Source organism: Phocoena sinus, chromosome 17, assembly GCF_008692025.1.
Source record: "Phocoena sinus isolate mPhoSin1 chromosome 17, mPhoSin1.pri, whole genome shotgun sequence".
Taxonomy (NCBI): domain Eukaryota; kingdom Metazoa; phylum Chordata; class Mammalia; order Artiodactyla; family Phocoenidae; genus Phocoena; species Phocoena sinus.
Genome location: NC_045779.1, coordinates 20,595,061 through 20,622,500, shown reverse-complemented (window position 1 = coordinate 20,622,500; position 27,440 = coordinate 20,595,061). Strand labels below are relative to the sequence as shown.

At 39.6% G+C, this 27,440-nt stretch overlaps 1 protein-coding gene across 2 annotated transcripts in view; it reads right to left on the bottom strand.

Annotated features, from left to right (window-relative positions):
* The window catches only part of ZFHX4 (zinc finger homeobox 4), a 181,634-nt gene that overhangs the window by 5,107 nt on the left and 149,087 nt on the right, over positions 1–27,440 (bottom strand). For both annotated transcript variants that reach the window (XM_032610394.1, XM_032610395.1), the window contains exons 6-10: positions 19,835–19,951; positions 13,201–13,334; positions 12,767–12,967; positions 11,897–12,014; positions 5,974–11,364 (exon numbers count right to left, since the gene is read on the bottom strand). In XM_032610394.1, the coding sequence (XP_032466285.1) occupies positions 5,974–11,364; positions 11,897–12,014; positions 12,767–12,967; positions 13,201–13,334; positions 19,835–19,951 (5,961 nt within the window). The remainder of the gene's footprint in view (positions 1–5,973; positions 11,365–11,896; positions 12,015–12,766; positions 12,968–13,200; positions 13,335–19,834; positions 19,952–27,440) is intronic.

The window sequence follows — 27,440 nt, the reverse complement described above, 5'->3', positions numbered from 1 at the left end:
CCTATTACAAAGCCATTTGTAGGCATTGTATAGTTGGGGGAGAAACTAAAAGACAGCTCAGGATAGAAAAGGGAAAAGGGAACTTTCCCTGAGTCTGTTTTTTAGAGGCAAATAGAGTTGATTGAAAGAGGAACAGACTGGAAACCTAATTGGGTGGTGGTTCGCTCCTGAACGAGGGAAGGTTTGCTACCAAAAAATCGGGGCAAGGACCATGATGGAGGCCTGATGGGTTGATGGGAGAACTAACTAGGAGAAGGTAAATGAAGATTCAGTTATTAACGCATAGCTGTGGAGACAACCATCTTTTAAATATTGGCTGAATTCTTACTTCTATGCTAAATGCAACATTTGGGTGTGGAAAGAAACAAATGAAAAACAAGTGACACAAAAACACATTTCTTTAGCTAGAAAAAGAACTTTCTTAATTTGTCTTTATCCAGCTGAGAAACCTTGTCTTAGGCTTAGCACTCAAGATACTCTCAAGTGCTCAACGTCACTCTCAACTTGACCCCAATCATTATCATATTACCGTCAATTAGCCTAGCTTATTACTGGCTGCTCTTCTTTTTAGCCTTACCACACTCAAGTCTTCTCTGATCTGCTTTGAAATAAGTTCTGTAGTTGTATTAGTAATAATCTCTAAGGAATATCCATCATGTTCGAGAATAGTCTCCCAATATCCTCAATAGTAAGTAGGGACAGATGCTAAAAATTCCATGTTTTTAAGAAAATTGAGTCCTAGAGCTGTGAAGTGACTTGATAGACAGAAATATACAGCTCGATAGTAGACACGGAGGTGGGGCAACTAAATTTTATAGCTGCCACTCAAATTCATCTTCCTGTCTAACTGAATCAATTTCAAATGTTAAACAGTTGGAATATTAAAAAAGAAAAAACAATCCTTGAAAATAATAACATTGTATTTCCAGGAGAAACTGATAACAAGTATCTACATTTTACAGAAGAATGGATGACACATTCAAAATAAATTTAAAAGAAAATGGCTTAAGATTGGCAGGGGTATGGTAGGAATGAATTGGTAAATTCCTGGATCTTTAATCCAATTTAGAATGATAGGGCTTCCCTGGTGGTGCAGTGGTTGAGAGTCTGCCTGCCGACGCAGGGGACGCGGGTTCGTGCCCCGGTCCGGGAGGATCCCACATGTCGCGGAGCGGCTGGGCCCATGAGCAATGGCCACTGAGCCTGCGCTCTAGAGCCTGTGCTCCACAACGGGAGAGGCCACAGCAGTGAGAGGTCCGCGTACCGCAAAAAAATAAAAAGTAAATAAAAAATTAGAATGATAGACTTCTCGGATTCCATGGGACTTAGACACAGCCCAAAACTCTGAAGCAATGGAGTTGCTTTTGGGGGCCCAAACCAACAACTCCCTTGCCTTTATTCCTACACTATGACGCCTGGTATCTTGATCTGCTTTCCACTTGCCTCTCTATAAAATTTTATTTGCAAGAAAAAAAACAGAGATATAAATACACTTATTTTTGAAAAGGATCAATATATACTAGATTCGATAACTTGAGGTTTCTTCTGCTATGATATTCTGATTTCATGATATTCTATGCTACTTTCCACTTAACAGAGGATAATGTATTAAGTCAGAAGAATTAATACCTAATTACAGAATTTCAGGCATGAGTGATTCTGGCAGAAGAAGTTTTACTAAGGACAGAAGGTCCTTCCTTGCATTGTCAGGATGACATTATGTTGGTAGCCAGCTTCTTCTGCCAACTCATAAAGCCTGCCTTATTTCTGGGTCTAGTATATCTAGACTTCGTACTCAATAATTGCACCTCTTTCCACCTAAGCGCTCTCCCCCCTAAATCTAAAGAAATTGCTGGCTCACCTATCTCTCTGACGTGAAAATTTAAGGCAAGAGAAATTTTAAGGAGCTAAGACAAAAAAAATAGCAGTGGTAGTTAGAAAGCAAGTAGATCAGTAGCTGTTGACTCAGTCTTTCCCATCAGATGAGGTCTACAAATTCCTATCTAGAGGTCATATAATGAAGTAATGAAATTTTTTTGAAGACTGCCATAGGAATCCTAACTACTATAGTTAAAGACTACTAGAGGTTTTTAAGAATGCAACATCTTGAGGAATAAGCTGACTTAAATAATCAGCTGTTAAGTAAAAGTTTTAGGAAAAAAGATACAGATTAAGGATAATGAATAATGTACATTGGGTCTACTAATAAAAGACATAAACTTGTAGAAGTTTGCATTCAAAAGTTCAGTAGTCAACTGATATATGAAAACCACATATAGAAGAGAAAAACTGAACAGTAATCAGGATGCAAAATAAGTGGTGGTAACTACAAAGTTACATTCTTTCCTGTTCCCTAACTCCTGCTCCAATTCTCTGAAATTTCACAGAGAGATGAAAGTTTTTACCATCATTTTATTTGGTTTTGTTTTCCTGAAACAGCTGCCTATTCCCCAAAGTAATGCTTTTCAGAAGAAAATGCCTGTCTCACCATGAACGTAGAGGTAGTGTCTTTTCCCCAAGTTGCTTTGATCTAGGTGTCCCAGAGGAAAAATTTACTATTGAGGTGGAAAACAAAACTAATTAAGTACATGGGCCAAAGACAATTGTGCCAAAATTATTAAAGACCTACTCTTATCTAGATTTACCCCAAAAGTGCTAGTAAATTACACTGAAGTATGAGAAAAATGCAAAAGCCATGTTCTAAAGTTCCATTTAAGGGAATTGGGTTAGGCAGTATTTCCAAAGACTAATGGAACAAATAAAAATCAGACACTGCTTAAAACAATAAAGTAAATACATTAAAAATAGAAAATCAAGTTATTTTCCTAACCAAAAGAAGCTAACATCCTAAAGGATAAAATGTAAATTTAAAGGTTTCTTTTTCCAGGTGTACAGGCATGTGATTTTCTATTGTCACTTTCCCTTTTTGCATATGATCATGATAGAAAAAGACAATTGTGGAAAAAATTTTTAGTATAAAATAATTTATTTTATCAAACATGAATGATAATAAGTAGTGATACTGAACACAGGGCTGAGTCATTGTTCAGAAAGCAGGCATACATGATGGATATTACTCTTCAAAGGGTTTTCTTTGTGATCTCGAAAGACTAAATAATTTGAAGATTTCTTGGAAGTATGGTAAGGAGGTTTTGTGAGAATTAAAGCTGCTAAAACAGAACAGGAATTCCACCAAAAAAAGGAATAAAATGGGTATTTAAATCAGGAAATTTAGAGGTTGATAAATGCTAAAACTGAACATGTACACTGCAATTAAGTCAATTTTGGGGTGTAGCCTTCGGAATCACACTTATTACTTACTTTACAGCATATCTCATTCAATGGAGTCCCTTTTTAGTGATTTTCTTAGGAACAAAACCTTGAAATCTACCTTCAGAGGGATGGAGGTGTCTTTAAAATGAAGCCTTTTCCATAATTAAATCCCATTAAAATGGGACCAAGGTGAACACATCATATGGTCAAAGTTTATTCATATAGATAACAAACTGTTACAAGAGCCCAGGGCATGGAAGAGATACAGAAATATTTTACTTATGAAGCAATTTTCTTCTTTTATTTCACCTAGCTGGTCCGTCTATTTCTTCCATAGAGCGATGGAGATATTTGTTTGATGAAAAATAATACAGTAGAAAGATGCTGATAGAAAGATGGAGAGCCACAGCTCTACTCCATGAGATGATTAAAATATTCAGCTTTACCCACCACAGATCAATTAACCTAAAAAAGATGTGAGCTGGAAGTGTGGGAATTCAGGCTCTCAGATGGGATCCTGCTGATAACTCTGCTGTGCTAATGTTTAAACTCCTTCACAAACAAAGAACTAATTCAAGAGAAATTGCAAATTCCAGTAGGTATGTTCCTGGACCTTTTCTCTTTATAACACTCTCCGGTCTGTTTTGGTCCATGATTTAATGAAGCAGCAGATACGTGGTGCCCTCAGTACCTGATGCATTTAAAAATAGTGCTGTCTGAGGAGGGCCTGCCTCTAACATCTTCCCACAATTCTGAGAGTTATAAAAAGGGCCTATATTTCAGGGGGAGCATGTAAATTATATTTATGGTGTGTAGAATGAGGAGAAAGGTTAGGAAATATTTCATAAATATCTTCTCTCTCCTCCCTCCTGGCTTTCTCTTGTATAGCCCTCAGGGTACCAGTTTCAGAGTGACAAACCAGAAGGGTAGTCAGGGAAGGACCTGTTGTCCAAGCAAAGGCCTTCTGATCCAGTGGAGAGAAAAACAAGATGTTCTGACCACCACTTAGTGGGGTGACTACATAGGATCATCAATCAAAACTGACTTGTACATTAAAGGCACAGATACTTCAAGTGTTCTTAGACAATTGTAAATATCAAATTTTATTCTATTTTACATAATTATAAAATTTATATATAAGTGCTCATGGAATTTTTCCACATTAGACACTATGTGGAAAAGCTCTATTTTATGTAACTGATCACAGGAGTCTTTCTACATAAGACATTTTTCTAGATGTCAATTAATACTTACAGTGATATATAAAGTGAGACTAGAAGACTAATACATTCATAGGCGGGCAGGGGAAGGTAGCTGGTGTGATAGTTAAAGGAAAAGACCTCGCAGAAATTTTCTTGGTAAAACTTTTTATATGTGCAGATTCATTCTGCTTCTCTCTAATGCCAACAAGTCATTCTGGACAGGGAACCAATCAGATGAGCTATCAGTAGCCAAAGGGTCATTTGATATCATCGTTTTCATGTCTCCCAAAATAAAAGTTAAAATGGGAATATCTTCCAGAGTCACATTAAAATGTAAATCGCCATAAGAGAAGGATGAAATTGAAAAGTTTGAAATTTATGTAAAAGTCCAATTTGGAAAATGAAAAAAAGCTTTCCTTTTGTGTTTTTGGAAACTTTCTAGATAAATGTAATTAGTTCATTCTAGATGTCTCTTTAGAATGTCATAATTTCCTTGTAAATTTTTTTTTTTAAATGTACTGTTAATTTGGAAAATAAAACTTACTTTAAAGAAGAAACTAGAATCATTTTTTTTTCCATTTTGGATAATATACAACTTGTGTTATATGTGTAGCTACATGGATGCCTAGCACACTATCTTCAATTTTTTTCAGCCCAAGAAAATTAGATACCTATACTTACTCACAGAACCTAAACTGTACAAATTGCATTTCTCTTGATAAACACAGAATTGGATTCTTCATCGGGGATTGCCTCAAACGGTTTTACCATTTTGGTCTGTCTTTATTATAAATCTAGGCTAGGGGTGGTGGTGGAAAGGCATGGAGTAATATAAATGTATTTTTAAGGTTCTAAATTTACATAAATAACAAGTAACAAAATGAATGCTACTAAAAGCAAAATCATATAGCAATACTAAATTACAAATGATCACAGAAGTCATATTTTTAGTAGTTAAACTTTACATATATATGCTTTATTACCTCCTAGGTGTAATGCAGGGGAATTCCTGTGGCTAGAGGGCCCTTAGCTTTTGAACTTCCTGGCATTTAAGGGGGAAAAGAAACCCCAAAAGTACAAAACCAAAAGAAAAAAAAAATCAGTGTCTCTTGGAAATTACATAAATTCGGAAACCAATGGATATATTACTTAATGCTTCACTTTCTTAATATGTATACCACGTGCCTGTGCTAAAATGCCGCTTGAAATCAGTTTTGAAATGAGTATATTAAAGGAATGTTTCTAAAATATAAAGATATAATGATATAAACAATATATTTCTGAGACTCTGATCTACCTTGTCTTTCTTTTTCTGCATACATGCAGGTTGGCTTATTTCTATAAGTTATTAACTATAGCCACTAAAATATATATTTCAAATAACATAATGGTTTAACTTTCTGAAATTAAAAGAGATCCAACATACCCTGTTCTTGGTTGCATGTCATTGGCTGCCTAATATTATTTAATTAATTAGACCCTCCTTGAAATGACTTACTGTTTGAATTTTGTGGAAATCCAGGCAAGGAGGATGGACCGTTCATTCCAGGGAGAAGGACTTGGGGGAGGCCGGGGAGTCCTGGATAGGCTGCTGGCAGACTGATGCCATGAAGGGAGCTGCTGTCCATCATGCCTGGCTGCTGTACCGCTAAGCCCAGCACATCCGAAGCTTTCTTTATACGGTCAAGTTCCTGCTGTGCCATCAGCTGTCGAACGGTCGTCGGAGCCAAGTAATCTTTCTCCCGATCAAGTTGACTCCCAACGGTCTCCCTCACTTTTGAAATGTGCTGTTTGGAGAAAATATGATCTCTGATGGACAAGCGGGCGGAGTACTTCACCCCACAGAGGGTACACTCTGGTTTGGTGCCTTCCGTGCCACTTTGATTGATCATGAAAGGCTTCCCTATGTTAATTTTAAATTTCTTTTCCTTTGCCCTTGCATTCTGGAACCACACCTGGACCACGCGTTTGGGCAGACCAATCTCATTCCCTAGCATTTCACATTCTTGCATGGTTGGAGTTCGGTAGTCACTAAAGCAAGCCTTGAGAACCTTGAGTTGAAGATTGCTCATCTGGGTTCTGAAACGCTTGTGACCTGGTCGATCGTTACTTTTGGATTTGAAAGGATTGCTGGATCCAAATGGATTTGGTGAACTCGGGTCAGCTATGCTGGACGTTTCACTGCGGTCAGCATTGTCATCGGGGTCATCCGTGATATAAAAACTTTGGTCATGGTCACCATCTTTATCGTTGAAAGGTATTGAGGGACTCGTGAGAGAAAAGAGAAATTTTTCATCGCAGACCTCCGTGGTGGGTGTGGTTGCTGTTTTTGGCAAAGTGTCGAGAGTTTTCGGCTCTTTAGGAGATAGAGCTGGCTTCACATCTCCAGAACTTCCCGTGGTGCTTTCCATTTCCGCATTTCCCTCATCTCCGGTGGTGGCGTCGCTGATCGCCGTATTAATTGACGAAGTCTCATCAAAGTCAGTTTTATTTTGATCATACCCAGCCTCAGCAGGAGGGGCGTTTAAATTCTCTGCATCCTCAGAACATTCTGCTTTAAAAGAAGAAGGGCTTAGAAGATTCTTCGGCGACAGCTCTGCTGTTTTGCTAACAGGTGTTGACACTGTAGAAGCCAATTCATTCTCACTTGAGAGATCAATTTTAGTTAATGGCAGAGATGGATAATCAAAATAAACGTATTTCTGCGGGCTTTCTCCCCCATCTTCTGTTGATATTAAAGGGCTTGGTGGCAAGCTGTAACCTGCCTGCTTTCCTTCATTCCAGTGCCGGGAGCGAATGTGGCTTTCTAAGGCTGATTTCGCCTTAAACAGGGCTCGGCAAAAGGGACACCGTTTATGAGACTGGGCTGGACCCACTGCCCGGAACTGGCCCTTCCTTTCTCGCGCTCGTGTGTTCTGGAACCAGACTTGCACGACTCTTTTCTTGAGCCCCACTTCACGTGCAATATGATCAAGCATTTTCCGGGTAGGATTGGAATCCAATAAGTATTTTTCATAGAGAATTTCCAGTTGTTCAGGGGTGATGGTGGTTCTCAAGCGTTTATCACGGTGTTGGTCTTCACCGCTATTGCCACCTTCCTTTTCACTGCAGTTATTGTCTTCTTTATCATCCAGTTTCCTTTTAAGGGAAGCAGCAGCTGTGGCCTGGGCTGCGGGGTGGGAGGAAGTGGTCTGAGGGGGCATCTGTGTGAGAGAACCACTCAGCAGCTGTCCAGTCATCAGTGGATTGTTGGGGTCGAATATCATGTAGGGCATGTCCATGGGCCGTTCCAAGAACGGGGAGTGCAGGAATTGGTTCTGAGCAGCCAGGAAGTGCATGTGCTGATGTTCCTGCCAGAGTTCCAGAGTCGGGAAGGCAACTGTGCACTGATCACATTGGTATTGTAGTAACTGTGGAGGTAGACTGTTCTGGAGAGAAGTCATGGAAATCTGCAGTGGACTGGAAGGGACCGGGGTTTGAGAGGCCGAGGGAGGTCTTCCCATAAGCTGGGGTTGTTTTGGTGTCTGCGGCGGAGCGGCCGAGGCCGGCGGCGGGTCTGAGGAAGTGGATGCTGAGAGCAGCGCTGGTTTGGCGCCTTGAGAAGGGGGCAAGGGGTCACTCGGCTTTGGCTTTTCTGTGGGATATTCGGGTTTTGGAGACGTCTTCTCCGGTTCCGGTTTGGGTGACGGGATCAGCGGGGTGCTAGTCCCAGAGCCAGAACTTGCCGCCGGGGCAGGAGCGTTTTTGGGTGCCTCCGTTTGGCCAGACGCTGTGCAATGCTTATACACCACCTGATCCGTGCCGTCCATGGAGTCTTCGGTTTGGCTTTCATCTTGGGCATCATCATCTTCGTCCTTGTAACACTGTTTTTTCTGATGCGTAATCAAGTCAAAGATCCTGGGGAAAACCACATTGCACTTTTTACACTGGTACTGCATGTTGCTCGTTCGAATATACCGCTCATTAGTAAGTTCTCTTTTTTCATTGTCTTTAGCTTCTGCTTGATTCTCGTAACTCTTCCGTGCCTTCTGACGAGCATTCTGGAACCATACAACAATAACCCGGGTAGGCAGATTGAGAACGGTAGAAAGTTGTTCTATTTCGTCATCTTTTGGGTAAGCGTTTGTGTCAAAAAAGTCTTGAAGAACCCTAAGCTGGTAGTCCGTAAACCTGGTTCTCGACGACCTTTTACTGAAGGATGCATCAGATTTGTAGTGTTCTAAAGAGGAGGGCTGGGGGTCGATTCTGATATCTTCCAAAACTGTTATGGGAGGGTTACTGAAGTTGTAGGGTGAATCCTTATTCCTCTGCCGCTCCTTAAAAAGTGTATTTCGAAACCAGTGCTTGATAACCTTTTGAGAGAGGCCAGACTTCTCCGCCATTTCTTGGATCTGTTCTTCACTCGGAGAATTATTGATGTCAAAATAAGCCCTCAGGATTTTCAGCTGGTCGTCTGTAATTCTTGTCCGTGGGCGTTTGAACTGAGAATGCCTTAGGAAATTGGGATCTAATCCGAGCTGCTGCTGGCAGAGCTGAGTGAGATCGGCCGAGAGAGTGTCCATCTGGGGCAGCTGCAGGGCGAGCTGGGGAGGAAGTGCAGGATGCTGCACGGGCTGCATCATGATGGAAGGAAAGAGCGGAAGGTCCAGGGACACGGGCAGCTGGACCTGCGGGGGAGCAGATGGGGGAGGGGGAGGTGGGGGAGGTGGGGGCGGTGGGGGCGGTGGGGGCGGCGGGGGAGTGGGCGGTGGGGCTTGGAGCGGAGCGGAGACCCCGCCTGGCAGTTTCACAGGCCCCAGGGAAGGAGCCTGCGGAGCGGCTGGAGGCAGCGGTGGAGGCGGAGGGGGGGGCGGGGGTGTTTCTGGGGAAGATGGCGAAATGGGATAAAGCTTATCGTAGGCCTCCCTGTACTGACGAGCAAATTTTTCTAGCGCTCCATATGGAAAAAACTGGCCGTGTACGTGTTCTTGGTGGCTCTTTAGAATAAGGACATTGGAGAACAACTTCCCACACGTTCCACATTCCAGCTTCTCGGTACTCTCCCCTTCCCCACTCTTGCCCTTCTTCTGTACCTTCTGCCTGTTCTCATTATACTGAATGACCAGCTCAAAACCGAAGTTTTCCAGTAACGCTTTGGCTGCATTTCCTCGGGCCCCTGAAGCAATTCGGGGCGGCGGGATGGACGGTTCCAAGGATTTTTGCTTCTTTCCATCTTTGCCTTCTTTGAGCCCTTCGCCTTCACTAATGAGCTCTTGCTTTGGCTTGTCTTGCTTTTCAGCAACCTCTTCCGCCTCCTTGTAAGAGGGTATGTCCTTCATGATGGGGCAGTCGGCACTGGACGCGGCGGTTTGCTCTTGTTTCAATAATTTGCCGGCCTGCTGCTGCTGCGGTGGCGGTGGTGGCGGCGGCGGCTTTTGAGACTGAAGCTGGGGCTGTATGGCTTGGTACTGCTGTGCTTGTTGCTGAAGTATCTGGAGTTGAGTTTGGCCAACGTGATGTTGGGTTTGAATCTGCTGCTTCAAGTCTTCAAGCAAGGACCCGGCCATTCCGGTCATGCCATGCATCCCGAAGGCAGCAGAGCCCGGCAAGCCCAAATCTGGCCCCAAGCTGAACTCCGTCCCGGGGATGTAGAATGGAAAGAGAAACTGAGGCTGCTGAAACTGCAGCAGCGCTTCCGGAGTCATAGGAAAATGAGGCAGAAAGGCGGGGTTGAGAAACTGAGGCTGAAAGAACGCAGCTTGCTGTTGCAACTCGTGCTGCAGCTGCAGCTGCAGCTGTGCTGGTGACTGCGGCGGGTGATGCGTAGGTTGAGCAGAGATTAATTCCGGAGTTTGCTTTTTACTTAATTCTTTGGCATCTAAGTGGGCATCTTTGCTGCTTACTGCTGCTAAACTCATGGAATCTAGCATCCCTTGGCTGGGACTATTAACGTTGGCTCCGACGCCGTGCATACCGGCCACGTGACTGCTGGGCTCCAGCTTTGCAGCCCTTGCCTTTGTCTGGTGGAGCACGGATCTCATGTGGATTTCCAAGGTCGAACTTTGGCTGTATGCAACGTTGCAGATGCTGCACTTGTAAGGTTTGTTATCTGTGCTGCTGTTGGTTTCTTGAGGAACAGGGCTGGAAGCTTCTTGCAAAACCTTTTTCAACTTATGCAGGTGAGACACTGAATTATAATGGACCAAGAGAATGTTCTTTTGGGTGAACGACTCTTTACACACTGTACATTTATATGGGCGAGATGGATCGAGGAATTTTTCCATCGTGAAATTTGGCCCTTTTCTAAAAGGTAAGGTCCGCTTTGGTTCAGAGCCCATGTCATCCGGAATAGAGCTACTGTCACTTCCTGCTGGACTTGCCTTCCCCTCATGGTCTGCCTCGTACTCCCTCTCCATTTCCTGCTCTAGGGCCTGGTCGTCCTGGGCCATAGTTTCACTCTCTGTCCACAGTTCACCATTCACGGGCAAGGAGGCATACAGCTGTTGAAGTTCAGCTTCACTCAGTTCGGGGTGGCCTGCTTCCAAGTGTTTTTTTAAAGCCTGGAATGTACGGAAACTACGCTGGCACAGGTTACACATCGTAGCGGCCCGAATAGCATGATACTGGGAATGTATCTGAAGCTTCTGCATAGTCTTAAAAGCCAAGCTACAATGGTTACAGCGATACTTGTAAACATGACGGTCCGAAACAGAGAGTGGTTGCCGTTTTTGCTGTTCGTTTAATTGATCCTGCAGTGTGTCGGAGATTATCATATCCTTACTGCTGTTTTTATTCCATTCCGGCACTTCTGTGGGTTCTTTAGTTGGTTTCTGCCCCTCACTCTTTATTTCCACACCAGCCTTTGAATCGTCAAGGCCTGCCATGCTTTTGTCATCCATCGGACTTTCACCTGTGTCAATAAAGCATAAACATCGCTTGTAGGAAGGAAAGTCTACAGTTCAAACGCCAATGAATATTGTTAAGTAGGAGCTTCTAAAGGTTTCTGCTTAATTGAGTTGCTGAAGAAATATTTATTTGAGCAACTACTATATGGCAAGCACTGTACTGGGCCCAGGGGATATAAAGGTGAATCAGAAATCACCCCTCACCTCAAGGAATTTCAGCATAAGGAAGAAGATAAGTCAAAGGTAATTATAGTATGCTACCAGCAGCGTGATAGCAAGGGCCATAACTGGCATGTTCAGTAATTAGAACACACAAAAATATTCCTGGTCATTGATACTTAGGTCCCCCAAGGGCAGTTTACAGATAACTAGATATTAAATATGCCTTAGAAACTAGGGCTTTTGGAAATGCCATACTTCTTTTCTCCTGTGATTTAAAAAAAAAAAAATTCTTTGATAGTAATAATGCTGGACCAGCATCACAGATGCAAGGCCCTGAGTGTGTCTTGTGCAGATCTTGGTCCGAGGCTGGCATACCTGAATATTTCCCGGCCCCCTTGGCTGTGATGGCTGCAGGTGTGTCCCGCTCTGACTTCTCAGAGGTGGCTGCTGGCAGTAGCAAGCTGTTGGGCATCATCACATCAGGGACAGGCACCTGTGAAAACCAAAGGGGATCATGGCAAAGGTACCCCAGAAATCACAGACTCTGTCACATCTGCCCTTGTTTAGTAGCATATCCCAGTTACATCTTTCCAACCAAAGCAGGGACATTCTGTGACTCTTACAGGCCAATGCTCTTCCTTCAAATTTTGGATCAATGCTATTGTGATACAGTGTTCTTCTTTTCTTTTATTAAAAAATATGGTTTATAACTAATAAGGATCTACTGTATAGCAGGGAACTCTACTCAATACTCTGTAATGGCCTATATGGGAAAAGAATCTAAAAAAGAGTGGATATGTATATCCATAAGTGTATATGTATAACTGATTCACTTTGCTGTACACCTGAAACTAACACAACATTGTAAATCAACTATACTCCAACAAAAATTGAAAACATTTAAGAAATATGGTTTGAAAGTTTTTGTAAGCAAGAAATGATAGCCAGGAAAATATGAAACTCAAGGTACCCACATGAATCATTTGATTAACATTACAGGCATGAGAAGAAGTCAGCAAAATCTGTGTTATTGAATAAGCTATGCCTTGTATCATATTTGGGGTTTATTCCAAAGCACGAGAGACAACAAATGGGCCTTTACTTGTGATTCCTACCACACAATCAGTAAGAGCTTGGTGCTGTTACACAGAAGAAATAAATTTCTATCAAACAATAATTACAGATTTTGTGTTGATACCTTTACAGAGATTATGTCACATATGCATAAACATTTGGTATCCTTACTGTCATAAGCAGCTTCTCCACACAATCCGGAGACACACTGTGCAAATGTGTCAGATGCAGCTGGAGGTGCATTTTGTTGCTGAGGACGTCCTGGCAGAGGGGACAGCAGATGACCGGCTGCACTGAGTGCTGTGACAGAACGTGCATCTGGATACGACTTTGGTCCCTACTATTGTAGTTACAATAAGGACACTGATAGAACTGGAAAATAGTGAATAAACATGGTCACTATTAGTTAATGGATTTTGATGACTTCAGAGCATTAGAAGTCACACCATGAGTTAATTACCTTGCCAATCAGTGTCTACATACATTTCAACAGCATGGAATGGTTTGGAGGCTCTAAAATTATCAAGGGCAATAATAATAATAATAATAATAATAATAATAAAAAACATGTTTACACAGTACAGGGAAAAAGAAAAAACATTTACCTGCTCGTGACAGAATTTATTGTCCTCTGTGGGTTTTGATCGTTTTGTCGCCACATCCTCTTCTTTTGCCAGCACGAGTGGCTGGGTTCCCCCTGCCACGCTGACTTTTAGCTCCTTTTCTGGTGTGATTATTCCTGATTCCCAAAAAAGAATAGGACACCTCAATTTTAAAAGACTAACAATGTCGATATCAGAAAAATTATGTTTTCCAAATATCTCTGGCTCTAAATCCACTGAATTACCAAAGAACCAGAAAAGCACTTTTATATGATGCTAATCCCAAAAGACAAAAATCACACTTCTTTTTGTCCCCTAACCAAGTGGACTTTATATATTTTAACATGTGCTCCTGTCTTATATTTTGATAACCGTAGGTGACCTTGAAAGATTCATCAATAACACGTGCTCTCTGGTGTCTCAGTACGGCTTTATCACACTAAAGCAAATCTACTCCCATTCGCAAATGCTAACTTAGAAAATAATTATTTTTGCTAATGTTTAATTACCTATCTCTTCTCTAAAACTCCGGGACACTGAAAACATTTCAAAATTCTGAGAAGAGCTGACTAGTTATAATTCACAAATGAAAAGAGTGTTTTTACGTGGTGAATGTAGGATTTTAAAATTATACATTACATATCCACTGCTGTTTTTTGTGATTTATTCTTTGCTTTAGATGTTTCAGCCGTTGGCTGTGCACATAACACTGTAGTCCAGATCAAGAAGACAATTGTTTTATGAGGTTAATCTGAATATTCGGTGTTAAAAGATAGTTTAAAATTTTGCCTAGATGAGCAACATAATGTATAGAAGCCTCACACACATCAAAGGAGAGAGTGTGATTCTAATTTCCCAATCTAACAGAAAATTCTTTCCAGCATCAATTTTCCCGATAATCTCCTCTGCGAGGCTGGATATTACAGTGACATTGGGTAGGCATGTCACATACATCTCACGACAAACACAAAACCTCATTTACCAGCCATTCCAATCTCATCATAGCGCGGCATCATCTGACCTTTTTTCTGCTGTTTATTATGAGTATTTCTAATTTTAACTTTCAATTTTCACCATCTTCCAGTCAATTTGCAACTAAATTATTTCCAGGGTGAGGACACTATCACTGGACAACTGGGTGCAAATACATCTTGAAATGCAATGAAGCTAAACCATTGATTGCTATCAGACCCCGCGTAAATATAGAGTCTAGGCGTAATCTGATTGTATGCTGTGCATGAAGATTTATCTTGATTTTTTTTCAATCCACATACGGTTCATATAAATGAACAAATTATACCTTATTGCAAAATAACCCAGTTTTAATTTAAAAATAAGGTCAAGGATGTTATGGAAACAAAGTAAAAATGAACCAAAAAATACACTATTTTCCTCTCCTGGATGGAGATGCATGTTTTGTACCATATAAATAATTTTAGGAATCCCAAACTCTGAAAGAAATTTAAAAGTAAATCTGACTCTGAGGAGACCAAAATTAAACTAGAATTTAAATGACATAATGACAATAATTTATTCCCTTGGGGTTTGCGGTAGGTACAGAATTAGTGTTACATTTCCAAACCAATTGCACTGCTACTGATTTCTAGATTTACAAACACTAGATTTTATTTGAATTGGTACATTTGTCCTATATATACAGATACCTTAGAGAAATTTAGGTTCTTTCTAGATATTTGAAAAAACAATTTATCGAATTTGGATGAACTTAAATCTGAGATAGACTAAATAATTTTATTACATTTATTAAACAATATCCAAGTATTTGATATCCAAAGATATGTCAAAAACAAGAATGTTTATTTCATAATTAATTCTGGTATCAAAAAGATGTCTTTCATCTAAAGCAAAATTCTCAAAGCAGAATATATTTTGTGCTATCATTTTTAAAGTGTTAAAAATAAACACTGGGCTTCCCTGGTGGCGCAGTGGTTAAGAATCTGCCTGCCAATGCAGGGGACATGGGTTCGAGCCCTGGTCTGGGAAGATCCCACATGCCGTGGAGCAACTAGGCCCGTGAGCCACAACTACTGAGCCTGCGCATCTGGAGCCTGTGCTCCGCAACAAGAGAGGCCATGATAGTGGGAGGCCCGTGCGCCGCGATGAAGAGTGGCCCCTGCTCGTCACAACTAGAGAAAGCCCTTGCACAGAAATGAAGACCCAACACAGCCAAAAATAAATAAATAAAGTAATCAAATTAAAAATAAATAAATAAATAAATAAACACTTAAGAAAACAATATGATATATAAAGTTTGCAAATAAAATTTACTGATTCAGGTGTCAGATCAAGTTGTAGAAAATGATTGTCATTTAAGTCAGCAAATGTCTATCAGCTGCTTTTTTCCTGAGAGACTGGAAGATTTTTCTTCAAAAGTTTCCCAATAGTGAGTAAGAATATGCTTCCTTAAGAAAATAATACTATGTCATATTCCCCTATCATTCTTTTGTGTACATGAGAGAATCAGACATGACCAGATAATAAATTGGTCCAGTTCCCTATGGTATCAAAGACTGTCACACACAAGGTAAATGAGAATTTCCACAACGCTTGTTGCTTGCAGGCCTTAGGAACATCAAAAACAGAATAAACCTTCCAGAAACTTCTGAATCTATTCAATGTATAAGTATGGCCTTATTTTTATAAGCATATATCTTCTAATAGTAGTACTATAAAGGTTAAAAGAACATTGATTTCAAGGTTTGAAACATTTTACTAAGACTTTACACTGGTGTACATATTTGATATAATTAATCCATATTATTTTTATGTACATTAATATCATCAAAAATATAATTGCTTTTGAATTTAGGGACATTCATGCTGCATCAAGAGTTAAATTTTAGGGTCACTATTTCATAGCCATCGAAATAAGTGTTGGATATAGTATTCCACCCAATATACGGGTCAGCTTCGAGATTTTTTTGTTAATTAACTTAGTTAATTAAACCATGATCTTAATGTAAGCTAGGAACTTCCTAAAGACCATCTTATTTTAAATTGAGAAGAAGTTATAAATAAAGTCTAGACCCCCTAACTCTAGCTAGGCACCCCAGAAATGTGTGTCACTGATAAGAAGCAGCAGCAACAGCAGAGAATGCTAAGATGCAATAACATATGACAAAAACAGACTCTTGAAGATAAAACAGGTCACCAGGATTACTTGCAAAAATGAGGGACATTATATTTTATGCATGCATGCCTCTTCTACTCAAAGGGGTACCATCTCAGGTATTATGGCCTCCCTGGTAAATTATAGGAAATCAACTCTGGGGTCTTTCTCTGAATTGTTTTATCTTAGAAATATCTTATATTAAGTAAAGGCCAATTAATTTTAGGAAGGTTTTAAGTTTTCTGATTATTCATAGTTTATGCTTACAACTTTACTTGAAATAAACACTGTTTGTTACCTTAGACACAATTTTGAAATGAGATCATAATTCATTTTGTGTTATTAAGGCCATCACACTATCCTCAAAAAAAAATGTAATTTTAATGCATTTTTAACTAAAACATGAAGCTTAATTACAAATAAGGACTGCCAAATAAATGAGCCAATGATTATCTGTCAGTTATGGGATTATTTAACTTGCATGAGATTACTAATATAAAAATGACATAATTCATTTCAATTCAGATGCTGCCTACTTAATAAATTTTCAATCCCTAAAATACAGAAGGTTGTAAAATGGTTTATATTCATAACAAGTGAGGAAAATCCAATAACACATGTGTACTCAAAGCAAATCTTGAAAAAAATAACAAAATGCTGAGTTATTATTTATGAATCAATGTATTTGGTAAAGTTTGAATACTATAAAACTTGGATATAACAGAAGATGGTATTCAACTCCAAATAAGCCTAAATTATAATTACCGGTACAGTATTTTTTCTAATGAGACTAGAATGAAAGGATAATTTTAATTGCAATAATGAAGGTTAATTTCCATCTTTCCTCATGTTTACTCCCTTATTAAAAAGTGGTCCCCTTAGCCGTGGCAGAGACATATTACATTTTCAATGCAAATATATTAATCTGGATAAACTCTATATTAATTCTTGTAGCGTACAGAGCTATAATTTGGATTATAATTAATCTAAAGTGGCACTAGATTTAAATGACAATATAAATGAGGCATTAGGAGGCTTTTCTATTATGAATGAATATTCAACAAATATAACTTGCATATTGCCAAGTCTCATTTTGAAAGCTCTAGTCCTAGAGATTAATGTCAGCAACACGGTACAACAGCTTATACAAACATCATATTCCTAACATGTGTTAATTCCTTCCTGTCTAAAAAATTCTGTGTTAAAGTGGGGTCACACTGTTTTCCCATCTAACACATTAAGATAGTGATTAACTTATAAATTTGCCAGTACTTTTGACATTTATCACTGACATCAGGAAGAAAACCAATATATACATAAGTGCTCATTCAGTCATTAGAAATACTTACAAGGAAAAAAATCCACATAATAATTTTTTCACCTAATCAGATTCAATGTAGAAAATAGAAAACTTTGTTAAAAGTTCATGTTAGTTGTCAATAATAACTGTCTCGGTGTCTGAGAGGTTTCAAGGCTAAATATTAGCATCTCAGTAATTGCTCTGAGTTGGTATGAAAGCCCATTTTTATCCCTACAGATGTAGTTGGGGAGGCGTTTCTGCAGGGATAAAAATGTGTTTTAGAAAACTATCATTATCCAATGGTCTGTATCCTCTCACATGCCGAGTCCTGTCTAGATGGTACAATTAGATGCCCAAGAAAAGACAATAACTCATCAGGCCGTTAAGGAGTGATTGAGCCCATTATTTATGTAGAGCAGTAAACCGGGCTGGTGGAGATAGAGCCCTTGCATCTGTGGTATGTTCCAAGTAAGACTCTTGCCTCATTGGTGAGACTGGAGCCATTTTCAAGAGATTCCCACAACACATCCTTTACAAGGTATTAGTTACTTAAAGCCAAGCACAATGTCACATTCCTATGTATTACGTGAACGCTCAACGAACACCAATGTCCTGTGTGTTTTACACATTCTTCTGAAGAATGGAGTTGGGTGGGTGTATGGTCTGCAATCTCTTTTGGCACCACTGTGAGAAAATCACCACTGAAGGCAGCAGAATCCTGCCCTCCCTGAAGCAGTCCATCAGCTAGCCTTGATGAGGTCCATCCTAGACCTAAACTGACTTCCTTGCTATTGCCAATTCTTTTCAAATGAAGCTTAGATGGCACTACCCTTGACCTTAACTGATCACAGGGTACTTCAAATTCCTTGTCAGTGACCTCAGGAACTGTATTAATATACAGCTAGGGCATCTTTTTTTTTTTTTTTACATTGCTTTAGGCTCAAAACCAACCTTAGATCTTCTTTGTTTAAATCAAATTAGAATCATATGTTAGCCACTATATCCTAGACGCAAATTTAAATGGCACTCTTCTCACTGGACTCCAGAGACAAATTCAGCATTGAAAGGTGTGGGGTGGGTATCAGAAAGGCCCTTCAAATAATTTTTGAAGGGAATGGAAAACTTAGATATGCAAAGACTGAATCACAAATATGGGATAATTCAGGTTTAAATAAACTTGCGAGTGAAAATGATATTTTCTGCCCAACCCAATGTCTTCACAGTGAAAACAAGCTTCTTTAGATGCGGCTGTCATTGGAATTCAAGGAAAAGATAGATGACTACCTGAAACTAATAGGCTTGAACCCGTTTCAGCACTTCTTCTGCTTCAATGAGTCCAACAGAATAAAACTAGGTATAGCGTGCAGCAAAAGTAGCCAATGTAATATTCATTGGGACCATAGATTTCCATCTCATACATACAAAGCATGGATGAAGTCATATATTTGCCAAATCAAACACAGAAAAAGCCTTAGGTATCCACACCAGATGCTGGCCTAGGGTTTGTTTGTGCACAAGTAAATGTCATGACACGAAGGTTTGTTTTCAAAGACAGTAGCTTTCATTACTGGGATTTGTCTATTCTAGAAGATCAAAATTACCCAGCACCTAATCCCTTCTCAATGATATTTCCTCTTCTTAGGCTGAATCATCTGTAAACTTTTTCACTGGATTTTGTTTGAAATGCCTCAAATAGATGCCCTTAAAAAGGGCAAATTCCTGAGTGTAAGTTGTAAAAAAGCAAGGAAAAATAACATTTATTTTTAAGGTTATGTGGTTTGGGGAGGGGGGGAGCACATGTGATTGAATGAAAAAGTTCAAGTGATATCTAATCCTGTGCTTATGAAAAATTAATATGCCATCAGAGGAATCACAAGTATAGCTAAGATTAATGAAAGGCGCTTAAAAAATTACAAGCACACAAACTGATTTGATTAAAAAATAATCTCGCTGGTCGTCCTGCAATATTCTTCAACTTATCCACATCTATTCTGTCAGATGGTTATGATTAAAAATAGGTCAATGGGAGGCTACTGATAGAAATCACATGCAAAATGCACATACAATGAATAGTAGTGGGAATGTTCAGACAGTTTAAAATGAATAAAAGCTTTTAATAAGCTTTGTGGGGGGGGGGCAGTGAAGGAAGAGCAGATTGCAGGGAATGGAGGTGGGGGAAGGAAAGGTGAAAGATTCTAGCATCTTACCAGAGTCTTTATTAGAGTTTTTGCTTTCATTATTGTCTCTTTCACTTGTGTCTTTCTCATCATCCTCAGCGCCGGCTGTAGGTTTAATAGCTCCTTCTGTCTCCTCACTTTGTTCTTCTGTTAAGAAAGACAGACCAGTCAGTTGGATGGAAAACCCTAGAAAAACACACATGAAAATAAACTATGTGACCATTTAAGAACTTTGTTATTTATGAATCATTTGCAGACATTCATTCTCAAAAAAGAACACGAATTTATTAAAAGTCACTATTAGAACCTGCTGGCTATACCAATGCAGGTTTTGTTTTGTTATTTTTTAATCTCAAGCAACTTCTTTTATATCCACTGAGAAAATGCGCCTATACTAAATTAAAAAGAAATCTTTTCAAAGAAGTACAGTTTAAGATAGAAAAGATTGAAAAATGGATGTAAGGCAATTTTGTAATTTCAATAGTAGAACCTTCTAAGCTACATGAACCCACTGCTGCATGGACTTGGATAAATGGCAGAATGAACCAAATTCTCAGAAAACTTTCTTAGTTCAATAATGTGCTAATGATGGGTTAAATGTAAGACAGGTGTTACTCCTGCCTTTCAGCCCTTAGACCCCAGAGGAATTCTTTGGAATTTGTCAGAGTAAGATCTCAAAACTTCAGTTATACTGGGATTTTATTTTATTTTTTCTATAGGGGGAGCTATACAGGGCGTAGGACAGAAGAAGGTATACTTCTATGACAACCACATCACCCCACACCTCATTCACGGGTTTCACACCAGCTAGATTACATGGAAATCCTCATAGTAACTCAACCCTATTTAATTATTCTGTAAATCTTAGCTATGCCGCTGCTGGTGGATTAATCTGTTTATGCAGTTAGCCTCTATGCTGGGTCTGTGTAGCACTAATCCGTGAAAGGCCCACTGTTCTCTTTCATCCTGCGATCATTTGTCTCTCACTGTGCTGATGTCGCATTTTAATGAATTTTTAGCAATCTGAGTAATGCCAGATAACCAGACTCACAACTCCCCACAGCATGGCATGCTGTTCTCATTGCAGCACAAAAAATAAAAATCATATTTCCCTGTTCAGGTAGGAATTACATAAATTAGGAGAAGAAGGTAAAATGGGATTAGAAGCACCAGGCTACTCAATTTCATAAAATCTTTAATGACCATATAAATTAACCCTGGAAAGGCAAAAGGTCATCGACATCCATTTGCATACACTCTTCTATTTGCTTTTGATAAGCAGAGCTTTTATGCAGAGAACATGATACAATTAACCCTTCAAGAACCGTACAAAACGCAGCTCCGGACATTTTAAGTGTCAAGCATTAACTGAAAATTACACACTGCATAAAATTTTCATTGCAAATGCTATAGTGATTGAAAGGGGAAATCATGGCCCTCTCCACACCCCATGTTTTTTTAATAACGTTCTGACAGCAGAATGAAATATCCACTGTCATATGTAGCAGCTGAGCACCAAAAAAAAAAAAAAGAAAAAATTGCTATTTAGTGCCTCACTTGCCAGCCATGCTCTACAACTATGAGAGCAGAAAACAACAGAGGGGGGCCAGTTCTGGGCTCAATGGGGGAAACTCCAAAAAAAAAACTAAGGGGAAAAACAAGGACGCTTAATACATTTGAAACCAGAGTTTGTTTCGACTGTTAAGTCCTCAAAGGCACCATACAAATCTCTTGATTCCATATTTGCACTTTGCCACTGCACAAAAGCAGAGGGGAGGTCCTTGGGGAGGGGTGGGTCATCGGAGGGTTTGGGGGCAGCTTCCCTTTCAATACATGTGGAAATTGTACTTGAAGAAGAAAGAATCAACCCTCCTCCTGGCTGTAGCCTGCTTTCACCTGTCGGTGATAATCACTGATCAAACCCAGGCTCCCTCCTCCCAGCAGGGTCCCAGGCTGCGTAGGGACAGCGACCTGGCTCAGTTTGGGAGTCTGGGAGGCTGAGATCATGACTAGATTAGGCTGTGTCCCCGCCAAGTCCACACACGTGACGTGACATCCAGAGTCAGGCCCGCGACCTACGGACGGCCCGTGGCAGAAGGGATGCGAGAGTTCTTGGAGTAGATTTACTGGACCTCTCCCCCAGGGCTGGAAAATGAAGCATCAGAGTGCTACTGAATGTCCTTATCTGGAGGGGACAGAAAATTGTAAGGGCTATCGCCAACTCATGTTCATAAAACATTGTGCGTCAGGAGAAGAAAACGAAGATTATGAAGGTACGAAAAGAAAAACTACAGTATCATCTGCGTCTCATCAGACAGTTTTTGCAGGATCCTCTTCTTCATGTTTCTGGTATGTGTCTTAAGTGTGAGAGAAATTCCCAGACAAGTTCTTCTATACATCACTGTGGTGTCTGACCTCAGCCTGACCCTGGCAACAGTTTGAGAAATCTGAATGTGAACAAAGACTCTGTGTCAGCAGCAGGGAGAGATTGTGGGATAGACTCTCCCCATCAACTTAATCGCAAACAGCAGTTCTGAGGCCATAACTTTGCACGGCTCCTCCAAGCCACAGCTCATAACCTCCAGAGGTGGATTTGCTGGCACTCCCTCTGCTTCTGTGACTGCCCACACTTTTCTTGTTCTTCCTTTGAAGTAGGCAGTCAATTAGCTCTAATGCTCCAGCAATTCAGACCTGTTTTGTGGTTTTGAAGGCGAAAGCTGTTTATTACAGGTAGGCTCTTTGGAGCCATAGAACTTGGCGAATTTTTAATCACGTAAAAAAGAATCAAAGGGTAACTTATGTACACCATAAAGTTTCCTACAAGTCAGAAGTAAAAAGTCACTTTCATTCTTAAAGAGAGTTTTTGAAATAAATTTGACATTCATTTTATAAATAGGCTTCAGAGTCAAGAGTATTCACATGGAGAAACCACTTTTTCTAGAAAACCTTGTAGGTTGGATTTGGGGTTAAGGGCAAGAGTTGGCTACATTCTATTGAATAATTTTCAAGTACCACATTTCATCAACTGTAAAATGCCATAAAATGTAAGATGCTTATGAAAAAAGGAAGACAATTTTATGAAAGAAGGAAAACAGCATATGACATTAAATGTATTAAAGGGATGTCTTAGAACTGAGGGAAATTACGTAAAATTCCAAAACAAGGATACTAAATTACATAAAATTCCCAAATAAAGATGCTAAAGCAGTTTTCATTTTCATCAATAAATTTCTTCAACATGTTACATGTTAATAATAATAACTATTAACATGTTAATAATAATGAAAGTATTATAGCATTTCATAATATTGTATTCACACTGTATATATTTCAATTATTCTTTTGCTTCATGGAAAATAAAAACTATACTATTCACATGTTAAACTTTATGATATGAATGTAGTTATGCTTAAATGCACATTAGGGTACAGTAGAACTTCCCAATTTTCAGATAAATGATAAAACATTTTTAGTTTAAAACGTTTCAAAATAATAGGAAGAAGACAAAATAATACTATAGTCATATATACTATAAAAGTACAGTACAGTTAACTTCTCCTAGCATTTTTATCATACTAAAATGATGATCTTATAAGTTACACATACACATAAACTATATTTAAAAGAAAAGTTTTTGAATGAGTAGCTTATTTTCCTTTGAATAATAAAAAATGATTGGAAAATCACTATCAATTTATTCTACAAAATTATATAATTTCGAAGCAAATCGGCTTCAGTGACATGCCTCTGATCTGAACACCAGTTTTGCTTGGTTCCCATTGCTTTATTATACTTGGGTTTGGAAACCCTCTGAGTCTTCTAAGGAAAACACCACATGCTTTTTAAGCCCGTGTAAAGAGGAAGCAGAGGTTAGTGACTCAAACATCTGTAGTTTTTTTTATGGAGCATATATTCTAGATTCTTGGCTTACAAGAATTCCTTCCTGGGCCCCATCATTGTCTCCCTGTCCAGTCCCCACTTCCTCCAAATTTATCCTTTATATGATCTACTTAAATTTGACTTCTCTACTTAAAATCTTTCAGTGACTGCCATCACATAAAGAAAAAGCTCAATCTTCTGTACAGGGCAAGAATAGCCGGTCCTTGTCTACCAATCTGGTCTCATCTTTCTTCACTTCCTACCTAGCACTTAACTCTCAAGTACAGTGTTCTCAAATTTTACGGCACCAGAACCACCTGGAAGACTTGTTAAACCACAGATTGCTGGGCTCTATCCCTAGAACTTCTGACTTGGTAGGTTTAGAGTAAGGCCTGAGAATTTACATCTCTAAGTTCCCAGGTGATGCTAAAGCTTTTGGTCCAAGGACCACATTTTGTGTACCACTGTTTAGACACACGCAATAGTCGTTAATGCCCTCTTCCTTCCTATAAGACATACCACTCTGTTTCTTTCTCTTATCTAGAACAACTTTTCTCCACTGCATAATTCCCATCTTTCCTTTAAGCCTAGCTTGGGAAATATCAGTTTCATCATACGTAAAGCTGGAGTTAATAATACCCACCTCATGGATTTGTTATAATGTATAAAAATCAGTCAGCACAGAGCAAAACACAAAATAAGTATTAAAAAAATGCTAACTGTATCATTATTAATTGCTTATTTCTCAAAAAAATCTTCCCTGAATATTGAACTAGGAGTAATGCTTCTGGATAAATTTCTTTTTCTTTTTCTTGTGCACTGGTGTCAAACAACTTACGGTAGTATGTGGAAATTCTCTGTGTATTACCTACTTTCTCTAACAGGTACACATTTATTGAAAACAGTGATTGTCTTATTTGTCACTGTGCCAGAAGCACGAGGATTAGTGCCTGGAATTATAGAAGGCAGGCAATACTTGTTAGTTGGAACACTGAGTTCCATTTGGGAAGCAAAATGGGGAAGAAAAGGAGAAGTCCAGACTCTCTCCCATTCCTCTATTCCCCTTCAATAAAACCTAAAAGGAGTATTTGTTTGGTTTGGTTTGGTTTTGGTCTGGTTTGTTTTTTGCTTCACATCTTCTCTCTCTACTAAATCACATTCATTATTCAACCCTCTCCAGCCTGGCTTCACATCCATTCCTCTTCTCAAAGCCACCAATGACTTCCATGATGTGAAATCCAATGGCCACTTTTCTGTTTGCATCTTACTTAACTTTGCTCAATAGATGTTACTACTCCTTTCTCCTTGAAAAACATCCCTTTCTTGAATTTCTTTGCATGAGACTATTGTGATTTTCATCGTACCCCTCTGAAAGTTCCCCCTTATTCCCCTTTGCTGCGGCCTCCTCCATTAAAAATCTAAATATTGGAGTGTCTCCAGCATTTGTCCTAAGCCCTATTCTCTTATCTACAAAGAATGTCTGATTTGAGGAAAAATAATGATTTCCCTAGATGATTTCATCCAGATCCATTGCTTTAAATTTTATATCTCCATTTGGATGTCTGGAAGGCATATCAAACTTAATATGCCCAGATCAGAGCTCTTAATCCCCTTTCAACATACTTCACTTTGTTTCTCCCCAGTCTCCACCACCTCAGTTAATGGTACCACCATTCACAAAAAGCAAGAGTCATCATTGACTTCTTTCTTTCCTTCTCTAATGTACACAATCCATTGGCAAGTCCATTAATTCCAATTCCAAAGTATTTGGTATACAGTAAATCCATCTATTTCTTTACATTTCCATTGTCAGTACCCTTAGTCACTTACCTGTATCTTGCAATGGTCTCAAAACTGGGGAAGACTTGCTCTTGCTTTCCCACAATTTATTCTGCATACCTTATTATAATAAAATCGAGCCATTCTCCTGTTTGAGGCCTGCCATGGCTTCCTACTTTGCTTAAAATAACATACATAACAACCCCTTACTGTGGTTGAAATAATCAGGCCTTGCCTACCTTTATGACGTCATCTTACATTGTTCTCCCCACTCACTCATCTCTCTCCAGGTCAGCCTTCTTTCTCTTCACGGACTATCACCAACTTCTTCCCCTCCTCTGTCTGTAAAGCCTTTCCCCTAATTGGGTCCTTCTCATTATTTTGGACTCAGCTCACCTGGCATTTCATCAGAGAACTTCTCTGACCACTGCTTCTAAGGTAGTATATCACCTGTCACACAGGTGGGGTCCTCAGACTTCAGTGGGAATCACTGTCACCTGGAGGGCTTGTTAAACCACAGACTGCTGGGCCCCATCCTCAGTGTCTCTAACTCAGTAAGTCTGGGATGGGGCCTAAGAATCTGCATTCTTCCAAGTTCCCAGATTGGGCTGATGCTGCTTTTAAGGGGCCCACACTTTGGGAACCTCTGCTCTACACATTACCTCTTTTAATTCTTTTTTCACATTTGTTGCAATCTGAAAATAACATTTATTTGTATAGTAATATTGTCTAAAAATGAGAGAACTCATTTGCCTTACTCATAACCTATGCCCAACAGTTCCTGGCAATTTTGAGTTAAACTGGTGATTCCTAGTTTTCCTGCTTGGGGTAACTAGGTCTATGGTATGATGTCATCAATTAAAAGAGGAGAAGAAATGGTTTTGCAGAAAAGAGAAGTTCAATTTGGAATATGTTATATTTGACTTCCCTGTAGAACATCCCTATGAAAATATTCAGAAGGCATGGAAATATCTAAATATAAAGCTTCTCAGAGAGGTTGAAGTGAAGATGTAAATTGTTTTGTTTTGTTTTGTTTTGTTTTTTGTTTTTTGCGTTATGCGGGCCTCTCATTGTTGTGGCCTCTTCCGTTGCAGAACACAGGCTCCGGACGCGCAGGCTCAGCGGCCATGGCTCACGGGCCCAGCTGCTCTGCGGCATGTGGGATCTTCCTGGATCGGGGCACGAACCCGTGTCCCCTGCATCGGCAGGTGGACTTTCAACCACTGCACCACCAGGGAAGTCCGAAGATGTAAATTTTGGTGTCTTTTTTTTTTACAAAACAATAAAGAAATGTATTGAGAGGGAGCGGTCTCCTTTTAGTCTAATATTTTTGTCATGGTCTTGATTTTTGCCCTATTACTTTCAATCTAGTCATTAATGCAATTTTTTGATTGGCTTGAAGTGAGGAGGAAGAACTGATTTTATGCTACTTTAGCTTAAATATGTTCTGTAGTTTTCTAGGGAAAAATAATATATAATATGAAAAATAATTACTTATAAATAAAAAAGTATTCATGAGACACACATAGGTGAAGGTAAACTTAACTTTGAAGACTTTTTTAAGAGGGAAGTCCTGAGTTTATATTGGAGGAATGGTCTCATTTGCAATTTTTTAAAAGTATTTCAATACCCCATTATGAATGTGAAGGACTTTTTTTTTTTTTTTTTTTTGCGGTACACGGGCCTCTCACTGCTGTGGCCTCTCCCATTGCGGAGCACAGGCTCCGGATGCGCAGGCTCAGCGGCCATGGCTCACGGGCCCAGCCGCTCTGCGGCATGTGGGATCTTCCCGGACCGGGGCATGAACCCGTGTCCCCTGCATCGGCAGGCGGACTCTCAACCACTTCGCCACCAGGGAAGCCCCTGAAGGACTTTTTATAATCATTTTTTTGTTATTCTGTATAACACATTATTATTCCAACTGTATAAATCTGGAAACTGGAATCATGTTTATACAGCAGAAATAAATGAGGTGTGT